This window comes from Cygnus olor, chromosome 1 (assembly GCF_009769625.2).
Source record: "Cygnus olor isolate bCygOlo1 chromosome 1, bCygOlo1.pri.v2, whole genome shotgun sequence".
Lineage (NCBI taxonomy): Eukaryota > Metazoa > Chordata > Aves > Anseriformes > Anatidae > Cygnus > Cygnus olor.
This window is the reverse complement of record NC_049169.1, coordinates 63,857,973-63,870,480: the sequence shown is the minus strand read 5'-3', so window position 1 is coordinate 63,870,480 and position 12,508 is coordinate 63,857,973. Positions and strand designations below refer to the sequence as shown.

General features: G+C 46.3%; 1 protein-coding gene across 2 annotated transcripts; it reads left to right on the top strand.

The window, feature by feature from the left end:
* Positions 1-5,584: 5,584 nt before the first annotated feature.
* On the top strand, positions 5,585-11,595 carry ETFBKMT (electron transfer flavoprotein subunit beta lysine methyltransferase). Of its 2 annotated transcripts, none has more exons than XM_040561740.1 (4): positions 5,585-5,648; positions 7,201-7,638; positions 9,848-9,978; positions 10,676-11,595. In XM_040561740.1, the coding sequence occupies exons 2-4, from the start codon at positions 7,322-7,324 to the stop codon at positions 11,041-11,043; spliced, it is 816 nt and encodes a 271-aa protein (XP_040417674.1). In that variant the 5' UTR covers positions 5,585-5,648; positions 7,201-7,321; the 3' UTR covers positions 11,044-11,595. The 2 variants fall into 2 exon arrangements, with proteins under 2 accessions (XP_040417674.1, XP_040417680.1); XM_040561746.1 differs by lacking the exon at positions 5,585-5,648 and adding an exon at positions 5,658-5,762.
* Positions 11,596-12,508: the final 913 nt, after the last annotated feature.

Below are 12,508 nucleotides of genomic sequence, written 5' to 3'. Positions count from 1 at the left end.
GGTGTCCCTGCCCGTGGCAGGGGGTGGTCTTTACGGTCCCTTCCAAACAAAATCATTCTATTACTCTATGAAGGAAGCTGCAGCGCGTTGCTGGTGCACTGAGTCAGCCTGGAGAGGTCTGAAGCACAATGCCATTTTACGTGGGCTAATGTTGGTTTAAACTATTCTGTAAAAAACCTCCATGGATCTGGCCTGGTGTGCATTTCAAACCTGCTGATACAAAAACGTCAAGTTTCCTTTATTCTAAGAAGAAGGGTGCAAAACACATTTTGGAGGTTATACCTGCATGACTAAGTATGGACGGGAAAGCCAAGGGAAGTAACTCTTTGTAGCGTATCACTGAAAACTGACAACAGGTCCGAATGCTGAGACCTTTTCCAATCCCTTGAGACCTTCTGATGCCTCTGTGTGAATAAGTAGTAGCTCTTCTCTGCTTGGTCATGTTGAACTTAAGCTCCAACACATTCATCACTTGAGTGACCTGGCTGGGGCTGCAGGGGAGCTATATTTCCATTCCTCTGGGCATCCCCGCAGCGGGATCATTTGTTTAGACAATTTAGACACGAGTGCAAAACACCAAAGAGCAGAGGTCCTGACACAGCTTGACCCTGAGTCACAACTAAGTTGCTTCAGGAACCTGAAACTCCCCCAAAACGTCATAGCAAGCATCAACCAGAAGAGGAGGCATATTGAACGCGAACAGTTTCCCGTAGGAACTCTCTAGTGAATAAACACCGCCTGTCTTGCATCTGCCTCAGATCTCCATCATTTCCTCTGTCCCCAGATCCCTGCGAGAATCCAAATGTTTGGCAGACTACCACATGGAAGGTGAAAGGAAGAGTTCAGCTGATGCCAGGCTCTAGCACCAGTGGGAAACGAAAACACTCTGTGTAGTTCTCTGGCACTGGGGAAATACTGAATCAACTGGCTCCAGAGAACTGATGCAGCTCCTTGAAATCTTTATTTGTTTACCCTACCTTATCCCTGGGATCAGTTAGCATGGTCCTTAAAAATCAGACAGTCAAATGTACTTCTTCATCAGGGTTGATTTCTGGAGCATGCTAGAGCACTGCCTGGAGAAGAGAGAATGAATTAGTCACGGGTTTGAACACACTATTGAACAGAGCCCACCTGGCAAGAAGGAGAGGTAAGCTTGGGAAATATTGGCTGCATTATGATCCAGGCTGCAGTTGTGTTCTCTTGCTCCAGATGAAACATTGGCTTCGCACTGCTGTTTGACATCTCTGGGAAAAGCTAAGGTCTGAAATCATGAGATCTACAGATCACCCGTGGAACATTAAACATTGAGAGGATGCGAGGCAGAGCCCTGAGGAAGAGGCAGGCAGGATGGATTTTCCTGTTGCAGGAAGTCAAGAGGGATGAGGACATGGAAAACATCTTCATTTCATCCAGGCAGACTTAGACAATTACAGATTGCCTTGAGACCAGCTGGAGAGGCTCCCTAGTGCATGAGCAGCCCCTCTCCACTCAGCTTTCATCTCCTTCCTTTCTCAGGGCTTTGCAGAGAAGTACAGACTAATGTGACTGTACAGAAAAATTAAAAAAAAAAAAAAAAAACACAAAAAAAACCACAGATAAATGCTGTGACAGCAGTCACAGCCATTCTTCAGCTCTATTTGCAGCCCTTCCTTCTTCCTCCAGGAACTCTGTCCCACCATAGGCTAGTTCCAGAGATGAGATACGCTGCTCCAGCGCTGAGATACCCAACAGCTTCCAGTAGACTGCTGTAACCCTAAAGCTCTAGCCACCCAAGAGAGAGCACAGGCATCCAAAAAGCTTTTACAGATGACCATAGTAGCATCACAGTGGTGCAAGAAGTAAAATAGGGACCATTCAGTGTGTGGATGACAGAAGGGAGCTATGAACAAACCCACTGCTAACTATCCCCCACCAGCCATTCTTTGGGAGTTGGGAGACACAGGCACTTATGTCACCCCAAAATGGCTCTGCCAACATCACGGTTGCTTCCTCTTAGATGCTGCCTGTGTGGAAACCTTCTTGCTGTCCAACCAGAACCACCAGCACACCTATGTGTACACAACACAGCTCTGGACACATTCATTAACTACAGATATGCTCGTCAGGTTCAGCTGGTTTCTGCCCAAGTTTCCAACACAGTGAGGTTTCACTCAGGCTAGCTGATTATCACAATATACCCCACCTGAGTCAAGGTCTCAGTATTTCAAGGAGACTTCAGCTATTAAAAAATAGAGCTTAAGCACCCTTAAAAATATGTATCCTCTAGTTTTAATATCAAAATTAGTATCCCCACAACACGCTTACATGAGCGGTTAGCCAAATCTGGACCAGCACACAGCTGCATCAGCAAGGTACAACACTCTCTGAAGAGCAGTGAACACAAAGAAAAGCACAAACCATCTGACTCCATGTGTCTTTTGAGGCTTAGTCTATACTACGTAAACGGTCCCGTGCCTGCCTGTGCATGAACATGAGCAGACGACTGAGACCAATTGCACTTTAACTGTGCATGCAAGCAAAGACAAAATTAGAGATGATGTTAGAAATTAGAGTTTTCATCTTCTTGGTCTTACCTCTGCGGCTCTCGCAAGAACACCTCATCTCAGAAAGACTAAGCCTACATTAGCACAAGGGACAGATTAATGTAGCTTTTGCTTATTTCACCCTATAGAAAGCTATACCTTGCATGCTCCCCTGCTTCAATCCCATGCCAGGCTGCACCTGATACCTTTATCTTTGCCAGCTGTTGTTCATTCCTTCTCCTAACCCAATGCAGCTGGAAGGTATAGGGACAAGTAAACCTATGAAAAAAACACATAATGCTTTCAGGACATACTGTATATAATGTATGATTTGTTTTGTCAGGCTAGCTATTCCTCAAATGCAAAAGATGCAGTGATTCTGAAACGAGTAGGTGTGGATTGTACCTGAAGGCACAACAGAATAATTGAATTGCCTCTCCCTTACCTAGCTAGTGCTCTCAACTTCAAATTTCCCTTAGCCACTAGCTAATGTGCCAGCTGTATTTTGATAATGACCTGTTTTTGCAGCCTCTAGCTAACCACAAATTGATCCTGATGTGCATACCCCCTGCCTGTTGATATTGAGTTGTTGGGAGGTTTTTTATAAATCAACAGCACTCCAAATGAGTCTATATTCCCTTCTGTGAATTTCCACTGAGGTCCTTCTTTTGAAGTGAACGATGGCAGTTGGCCTTGCAAGAAGAGCTCTGGAAAATGGGGCTGTAGATTCAGTTTTAAAAGGCAGGAGAGAAGGAATAAGCTGGGGTTATCAACTGGCTGCTGCACTGCAGGTCTTTCTTCCCTTGAGTTTAACCTTTGTACCTGCAATGTCTCATGAGTCATGGGTTCCTTAATATGAAGGCAGCTCTTCTCTGTCTTCCCTTTTTCCCTGTTCTCTGACAGTTCCATTTGTTTTTGCTGTTAATTGGTTCAGACAAGATTTCCCCAGGGTCCCAGGCGGTTTTATCATCAGCCAGTAATCCACTAATTCCCTTGGACACACGGGAGTCCCTTTTGTGTTATTCTACAACTGCCTCTTTGAAAGAGTTGCGCTCCTCCATCATCTATCAGATCAATGTTTTGTTGTGATTAAAGTTGTCCTTGTCCTCAGAGCAAATTCCAGCATAGTTACATTAGCTGGCTGCAAACTACATCATGCATTTGATCAGCAGAAATTCTCAAGATGCTGCTATCTAAACTAAAGCAGAAAGCCTTAGGAAATGAAACTTTTTTCTTTCTCTTTTTCTTTTTCTTTTTCTTTTTTTCTTTCTTTTTTTTTTTTTTTTTTTTCTCACAGGGATGGGTGGTGATCCTTTCCTGACATAATCAGCACGAGCATGTCCTGAAAGTCTAAGTGGTTTACCCAGACTTTTGCAAGAGGGCTGGCAGCTATCGTTGGTATCAGAGCCTTTTAATGTCATGCTTGGAGTCTGTAAGGGTTTTTTTAACTGCCTCAGTGGGGTGCTGCTCTGTATTAGAGAGCAGTGACCTCACTGAGGTTCAAATAGCTGCTGAGCGATACCATGTACTGGGAGTTCAGAAAAACTAGGCCTGAGAAGTTACTTGTTAAAATGCCTGGAGACTGAAGATCAAAGTGAAAAGGCTTTCCTGTGAGGTTTCTCTGAGAACCTTCTAAGAGCATCAGCAGTATTTTGCAAGTCTCTTCTCAGCAATAAAACAAAATGTACAAGGCAGAGATGTATTATGTGATAAAGTCATTATCACACCTTAATGAGGCATCCTGAGCTGATGTTGATAGTGATTCTTCTATTACAGTACTGAGCTCTTTATTTGTAGCATAGTGGTGAGTGCCTACAGGGCACAAGGACCTGTCCTGAATTGCATGTTTTCTGCAGAGCTTTGGGTATCACAAGTGCCTTCAGTGTCTCCCTCCCTGGAGCGGACCAGCAAGAGCTGCTGAAAGATTCAAGACCTTTGAAACCTCACAGTTCACCCTAATAGCTCCAAGAAATAATGTCCTTCCTGCGCCTAGGCCACACTTTGATACTGATGTCTAAAAAGATGAGGGGCGACTCCTGCTTTACAGCCATATGCAGACAAGTAAAAGACATGCAAATATCCCTACAGCCCCTTCATGTGGTGAACAGACACCAGCTTCTGGCTGGGCCCTGGCCTTCTCCGGCTGCATCCTGGCTTCTTGGCAGCCCAGCGGACTGGGGCCACCTTCCTTGGGCACTAATGGAAGATAAAATAAAAGGCCTTGCTTTTCACTCTGGCGAGCACGCTTCACGTGTATGGAGCCCGCAGGTCACTAGATGGCCTCATAACCCAGGCGATCAGGGCAGATCCAGGTTTCGGCTGTGCGGTCTGCCCTTAACCCGGCACCTGGAGAGCTGCAGGGCTGGTGGCATCACCTCAGGCACCACACAGGAGCCTTTTCAGAAAGCAGCACGTGAGATTTGGGACGCTTTGTGCCACGGGGAAGCTAGGGAAAGCCTTGTTTGCTGCTCTTCTTGTCAGAAGCTGCTTCTATTCCCCACTGGGGCCTCTTGTGTCCTTTAGCCGGATCCGGCCAGGTCATCAACGAAGCAAAGGCAGCCCCTGTGGGTAAGCCTTCATGGTGCTGTGGCACCCAACCATGCAGCGGGGAACCCAGAAATTCTTCTGGTGTGTAGGGGAACGTAGCTGGGGAAGGATGGGATACGAGGGTTTGATTCCAAGCCGCAGTTGCTGCCTGGTGAAAACACACTTTATTGCCTCAAAATAAATAAATTTTAAAAAGCACTGAAGGAAACAGAACCATCCATAGGTTGTCAGGTGACTGTCGACAGCAGAGCTGTGTGAACGCTGCAGGGAGCGCCTGCAACGAAATGGCGATTTAAGACACCCTCCCTCACGCCCCTGCTGTGGCGTTTGGGGTGGAAGAGAAGCGAGGGGGCCCTCAGCGCAGCAGCCATGCTGTTGGCTTGAGGGACAGAGGATGCTCGTTTCGGCACGTATCACGACACAGGGCACCGGCGGCCCTGGAGCCGAGCCCCCCGGCGCCGAGCCCGCCTCCTCCGCTGCCGCTTTAAGGGCGGGCGGCACAGCACGGCCCGTCCCGGCCCGGCCCGGCCCCGGCGCGGCGCAGCGGGGCGGAGCGGAGCCGAGCGGCGGCGGCAGCAGGTAGGTGGCGGCCGGCAGCGCCCAGCAGCAGGCCCCGGCCTCGGCCCCGCCTCGCCCCGCCGCGGAGGGGCGGCCCTGTCGCGGCCCTGTCACGATTGAACCTCGGCCTTTCGGGTACGGGGCCCCGTGTGCTGTACATAAAATTAATGTGCAGCAGTTAATGGGGAAAGCAGCGTGCAGCGCTCGCTGGCAGGATTTGTGTCCCTGGTTGATGGCGGGTGGCTTCGTGCTTCCCCCAGGAAGATGGGGATTATGTGGCTCGGCCTTGGAGAGGAATGTCTTATTCGTTAATTACGCTCGTTAATTGCGTGGACTCTGCTGAATGGCGTTCTCAGACGTGGAGAAATGCAAAACGTTGTCACAGGTGTTTGTTTGTAATGAAAATACAAAAGCCTTCAGCCAGTGATTAAAGCCAAGATTTGACTGGGCTGGCAACCTAAATGGCATGCGTTGGGGGAGCTCGGTGCACAGCTTAAGGTGTCAGTAAGCAATCAAACTAAAGCAAAAGCCATGCTCGCATGACAGAAAACATAGGAGCTTTTGCTGAAGATGTGGGCAAAGAAAGGACAAGTGAAGCCCTGAAACACGAAGTGCTCTTCACACACTGCTCAGCCGAGTGCTGCGGCTCTCCTTCGTTTGTGGCCCGGTTTGCTAATGGAGGCCGTGCTTCCCCGCTCCTTTGCTTCACTGTTTTTGACTCAAAAACCAGCCTTAAGCAGTCAGAAGACCCCCGAGCGTGAGCTTGTCCAGTCTGAATGTTTCATCTTTTAAAGACAGTTTTGGGGAATGTGCTGGATTCTGTTTCTCTTGCATTAGCTCGGGGCACATTAATGCAGTTTCTCAGGTGGAGTGGGCTACAGCGGTGGAAGTCTGCTTTCTCGTGCACCTGAGAGCATCCATGTGAGACCGTTGTACCGTAAGAGTGATCCTTTAAAATGCAGACTGAAATGCAACCAATTAAAGTGTTCTGATTAAGATCAGTGCAAGGGCTTGCTTTTCATTTTTGAGCTGGCAGCCTGACAAACCTGAGGAACGTCTTTTGAGGAAGTCCTTTAATTGCTTGCCTTTAGTGTAAAAAGATGCTTTTGCGTAAACTCACCACGTTTATAAAACTTGTAATTAGTGGTGTCTCTCAGAAAACGTACTGATAGCCTTTGCCATGTCCATAGGTCCTGTAATGCCAAAGCCCTACTGCAAAACCTGAAGATTCAATGGAAGAAACTGAAGTGGGAGTAGCCTGCTTTGCATGTATCTTCAAGGTGTAGGGAAGGAGATGTTAAAAGGCTGCACGTTTAATTTTTGGCTGTTGGCTTTCCCGCTAACTGGTTGTTTCTCATTGAATATGTTTATAGCGTTCTCCCCAGTGGGTCTTGTGACAGCTCCTTCCTTATGTACCACTTCCTGCAGGCTTCGAAGGCTCTCCGGGGCAGGGTCAAGACACAAGTTCATGACAGCACAACAACACGGAAACCTCCGCTTCCTAAAGCCCTGGTGGTGCATAGACATGCATAGTCATGGCAACATCACTTACATAGCGTTATTTCCCTTTCAGGAATCATCATCTGTCACTATGAAAAACAGCATCCTGTGAGTTTCCTTCAAGGTGCCTCGTCGTCCGTCTCAGATAAGCTGTGCTCCGAGCTGTCCTGGGGAGGGCTTGTCCCTGGGGAGAGATGGCCTTCCGTGGCTGGAGGCGGCTCCTGCTGGGCAGGCAGAACGCCCTGGCCAGGGCTTGGAGGGGCAGGAGGGGAGCCCCCTCGCTGCGCTGGAAGCGCTGCCGCCACTGGAGTGCTGGCAGGACTTTGGACCCCGAGGTGAGGGCGTTTTTGGAGGAGAACACGGAGGTCACCAGCAGCGGACACCTCACGCCAGAGATACGACTGCGCCTCCTCACCCCTCGCTGCAGGTTCTGGAGGGAAAAGCCTGACCTGTGGCCTTACGGGGACCCGTTCTGGGCAATTTACTGGCCAGGAGGCCAAGCCCTGTCCAGGTACGCAGCAGACATCACTGAAAATGCTCGGTCCAGTCTGATGCTGGCCAGGAGGTCAGGCCTGGCTCTGGCAGTAGTGATTTATATTGATATGTAGTTGCCTTGTAAGAGAGCACGTCATCCATGCTCCTCTCTGCTTATACAGGATAGAAGCAATCTCTTCTGGTTGGCTGTGAAGCTTCAGCACCTGCTATATGTAGAGTAGCTAAGAGCTCTTACATTGAAATCTGTTGTCTTCCATGGAGTTGCATGCGTTGACCACAGGGCTGAATTTGGATCTGTGGAAGAGCTGTGCATTTGCCATCAAAACCTAGCAGGGCGTTTAGTTCTATCACCCGTTGTCACTCCTAACAGACGGGTGGCTGTTTTGTGGTGACACGTTGCTGTTGTTGGAGACAGACAGGAGAGTGGATGTGTGTCTAGTCAGTTGAGAAAAGTAGGTCTGTGCTGATGCACTTGGAGTGCTGGCTAGCCTGAGTCAGTCTCTTCCTTTAGGATCTCAGCAGCCTTGTTATCAAGCCTTACTGACTGTCTTCTAATCACATCAGAAGCCACACTTTTATTTTTGCCACCTCCTATAGAAATGCATTTGAATGTTGCTGATATTCCTGATTCCCAGGAACTAGTTAGAGTTCTCTTCTTCTGTAAAATTAAATATCTTACTTTGAGTAGCAGAAAAAATTTTAATTATAACGAAGTACAAACTGTCAGATATTCTTACATAGATGAAATGGGAGGATCTGAATTGGGGCTTTACTGTTTTTCTGCAGGGAAGTGTAAAAATAGGAAGGCACTTTCAGCCAGGAAAAAGATGGGTTGTGCAGTTACATTGTTGATTAGCCTGCCATTTAGACAAATTAGGATGCTTCTAAATAGTGCAAGATTGAATAAGATAAGGTAATCTCTATATCTTGTTATTATACAATTTATGTGCCCTGATATTTGGGTAGCAATACTAATCATCTGGCATTTCACCACTTGATTGTCTTACTGTTTATGCCCTTGTTTTAATGCATTGGGCATGTCAGAAATTAGCTGTGTAATCTGAAAAAGTAAAACAAAACCAGGAACCTGAAAACATACTTTTTCTTTAACCGTGCTTGTTTCACAGTTGGCATTTCCACATCAGGAGTCTCCTGTTTCAAGCTACCCCTCTCCGTAACATAAGATGCCTTGTTATCCCAGCATGGCAGCCGGCAGTCTCCGCCGCTGTGTAACGTGGCGTGTCCCTGCCAGGGGACGCAGTCGGTTCCGGCTGCCCTAAGTCACTGCAGTCATTAGGGGAAACTTGAGAAGCACTCGGCTGGAAACGCAGCACTTGCTGTGCTTGGGCCAGACCATGCTCTCTACACGTTACTGCAGGAACGCCATTGCAAATCCAAGCACAGCCCCTAGACAGAGGAAACAGAGGACTTCCAAGGAGGTCCCACCCCGTCCTTTGCCCTGTTTGCAAACTATCGGCTGGCCTCAGAGGAGGAGGGTTCATGGGGCAGGGGGCAGTTGCCAGACTGCTGAGCCCCTCTGCACAAAGGTCTTTCCCGGGTGCCCTCATAAACAGAGAACGTTTGAAAAGTAGCAAATAACGGGGCAAAGTAGTGGTAACAGCGTGACAAAGCTGTATGTCAGACCTCACAGGAGAAGGTTATTTTCATTAAAATGAAACCAGTTTCACTCACTGGTCTCATATCCCCAGCTCAAGCACCAAGCTGTGTGCGCCTGAACTCCCTGGTAGGATTCCTTGTGATGAAAGGGAGGACAAGGGGCATGGGATGTCAGCTCCTCCTTGTGTCTTGTGGGTACCTGATCAGGGTGTTCTCTATCTTCAGTCCTGGTCCTCACCTCCCTGCTGCCATCGTGCAGCGCCTGGAGCTGCTGTTGTAGTCTAAGGGTAGGGTGTCTTCTGTGCTCCCAGTCTGGGTTCCTGGGAATCTGAATACAGCTGTGCTGGGATCTCGGTGCCATCAACGCCTGACACTCCTGTTAGGCTTCCACCTGCTGTTCCTGATGGGGGTGGTGGGGAGAGGAGTAAAGAAGGGTGGTGGTTCTTGATTTTTCTATCAGCAGAGGCAAATAAGGAGCTCTGTACCACAAGGCGTATGTGGGACAAGCATCCTTTAAGATACCACGCTTCATTACATGTATGAAGTAAACTCTTAGAGAAACCTGCATAACTTGTGTATTGCACTAACAGCTTTTCTTTTAAATCCAGGTATATTCTAGATAATCCACGCGTTGTTAAGGGGCGATCTGTTTTGGATCTTGGAAGTGGATGTGGAGCAACAGCGATAGCTGCTGTGATGAGCGGTGCATCTCAAGTCCTTGCTAATGACATTGACCCTAGTAAGGCCTTCTTTTCCCGTCTCTCTGTGAAGACCTTTATTGTTTTTAAAGTGTGTTTAACAACGACTTTTCTTTGATTCACTTGGCAGAAATTCAGTTTCCAAACAGAGTTCAGTGAGTGCTAAAAAGATGAATGGATTTTGCCAGTGTTAGAAGCTGGGTTGCACCAAGAATCTGCATAGCTTCTCAGAGTGAACAAAGTCTCTGTCAAACATGTCCTATACACCATCACAGCTGTTTTGGAAGAGAATCCCAAGTGTAGGTGGCAAGCTGGTTTCTCTGTAGGACCATAGCATTTTTCCTGCAGTTTCATATGTTAGGGCCTGCATTTTGCCTTTTTCTCCCTGCGGGTTTTGTTTTCCCTTAAATGACTTTTGAATTCAGTTTGTTCATAGTTTGATTACTCCTCGATTAGGGAGGAAGTATATTCATAGGTTGAGACAGAGGGCTATTCTAGTTTGATTCCTGGACTGCCCTTGGTTTCCAGTACGGATAGTACTTCCCTAGGTTGTGGTGTGGTGATAAAATTCCATCACTTCATGCTAGATTTTGACCCATAATGAAAGCTGTGGAAGCCCCTAGACTGGATAAACAAAAATAATTAAGAAATGAAATTGAAAAATGCTTCAGAGAAACTTGCAAGGGGGCTGAATGGCAGAATCCTAAAACATTTTTACTCTATGACTTTTTTCTTCAGTTGCAGGCATGGCAATGAGGTTGAACTGCGAACTGAACCACCTGGATCCCTTCCCCATCGCCATTAAGAATATAATTAACTCGGACGCTGGCAAGTGGGACCTCATTGTTCTGGGCGATATGTTTTATGATGAACAACTTGCTGACGGTCTTCATCGCTGGCTGAGGAAATGCATCAGGATGCATGAAACTGAAGTGCTGATTGGTGACCCTGGCAGGTATCAGTTTTTAAGCCACAGCATTCACAGCCAGCTCCACAAAGTGATAGAATATTCACTTCCTGAGTATACCAGACAGGAAAACAATGGATTAACATCAAGTATCGTCTGGAGTTATCAGCCCTCATCAAATAGCTTAGAAAGCTGTTAAAGCTGGCTTTCTAATCAATGTTGTCTCGCTTAGGTGGCTTTTTTTGTAAGTATATAAAATGAAAATGGGAATTAAACATGGAACACACCTGTTAATGCCAAGTAGATTACTGTTCCTTCACTGTAGTGATTTCAGTCATGTTCATTGAGGCTTTGGATCTATTTGAGGGAAAAGCTACATGCAAACTTTCTTCAATGAGACCTGCTGAAGTGCAAATCCAAAGAGAAATTATACTTCAGAGTTTGCATGCTTGATGTTTTTTGTCTAATTCATGTGGTAGTCTCACTCCTTGACACTACTGTGAAATGTTTTAGACGTTCAGTGTACCACTGTGGGGAGAGAGGAAGGTGGCAGCTGAAAGATTACTGCACTGCTTTAACACACTTTACAGAAAAAATTATTGTTGTCCTTTGTATAACTCTGTTAGATTATTAGCTTACAGTATACTCAATTCTAAGTGCCTTGCTCTGTTTCTGGATATCTCTTCTGAATGTCCAAGTAACTAACTTGTGTCTCCCCCTTCCCTCTAAAATAAATCTATTCTTCCTTGAAGCTGTTGGAGTGGTTATTTAGGAGTCTAAAACATGTTTCTTGACCTGTAGCCACAGTAAAAGTTTAAAATACCTGGCATGATTAGATAGCCATAGGATAACACTCCTTTAGAGAGAACATTCAAATGGCTACATTCCCTAACTTTGCAAGAGTAAAACAAAAGACAATTTATCACGAGGGGAAAAGGATAGGGGCTGAAGAAATCTTTCCTTCTGTCACTTTTCTAAACAGAACCACAGAATGGTTGAGGTTGGAAGGGACCTCTGGAGGCTGTCTGGTTCAACCCCCTGCTCAAGGAGGAACACCTAGAGGAGGCTGTGAGAGGCTCAACTTGAAGCAAAACCCAGTGTTTTCAGAGCAGCCTTGCAGGAACTATAATCTTTAGCAGTTTACTACTTAATAAGCAGTGATGGGGAACTAAAAACCAAAGAATGGAACATAATGCCCCTCCAACTATCCAAATACCAGATGATGGGGGTAAAACTTTTTAACTGAAAAAGTAGGTGGCACTCGCTCATAAAACCAATGGTTATGAAATAGAAAGTTTATGAACCATCAGCTGTACATATGACATTCAGATGTTATAAAATATAATTTAACAAGTTTTCAGAAATATCCAAACAGAAGACTTACAAACCTCAATATTCAGAACAATACATAAACATTCTGCGTGTTCACCCAAGAATTTACAACACCCAAGTACAATATAGAATATGAAGTGGTAAGTGCATACATGATGTTCATCTCCCACTTCACCCCAACACTCTTAAACATTTATTAAAAATGACTGATTTAACCTGAATTGAAACCAATTCCAGTAAAATTATGCTAGTAACAAACCCATAAGACAGCAGTCTTAAGCTCTGGAAGTGAAAGATTTAGCAAGACTTACATATTAAACTTTCAAATCTAA

Coding starts and splice junctions, on each gene's coding strand:
- ETFBKMT (XM_040561740.1), top strand. CDS start 7,322: ATGGCCTTCCGTGGCTGGAGGCGGCTCCTGCTGGGCAGGCAGAACGCC. Junction 7,639..9,847: donor GGAGGCCAAGCCCTGTCCAG/GTACGCAGCAGA, acceptor TTTTAAATCCAG/GTATATTCTAGATAATCCAC. Junction 9,979..10,675: donor TGCTAATGACATTGACCCTA/GTAAGGCCTTCT, acceptor TTTTTTCTTCAG/TTGCAGGCATGGCAATGAGG.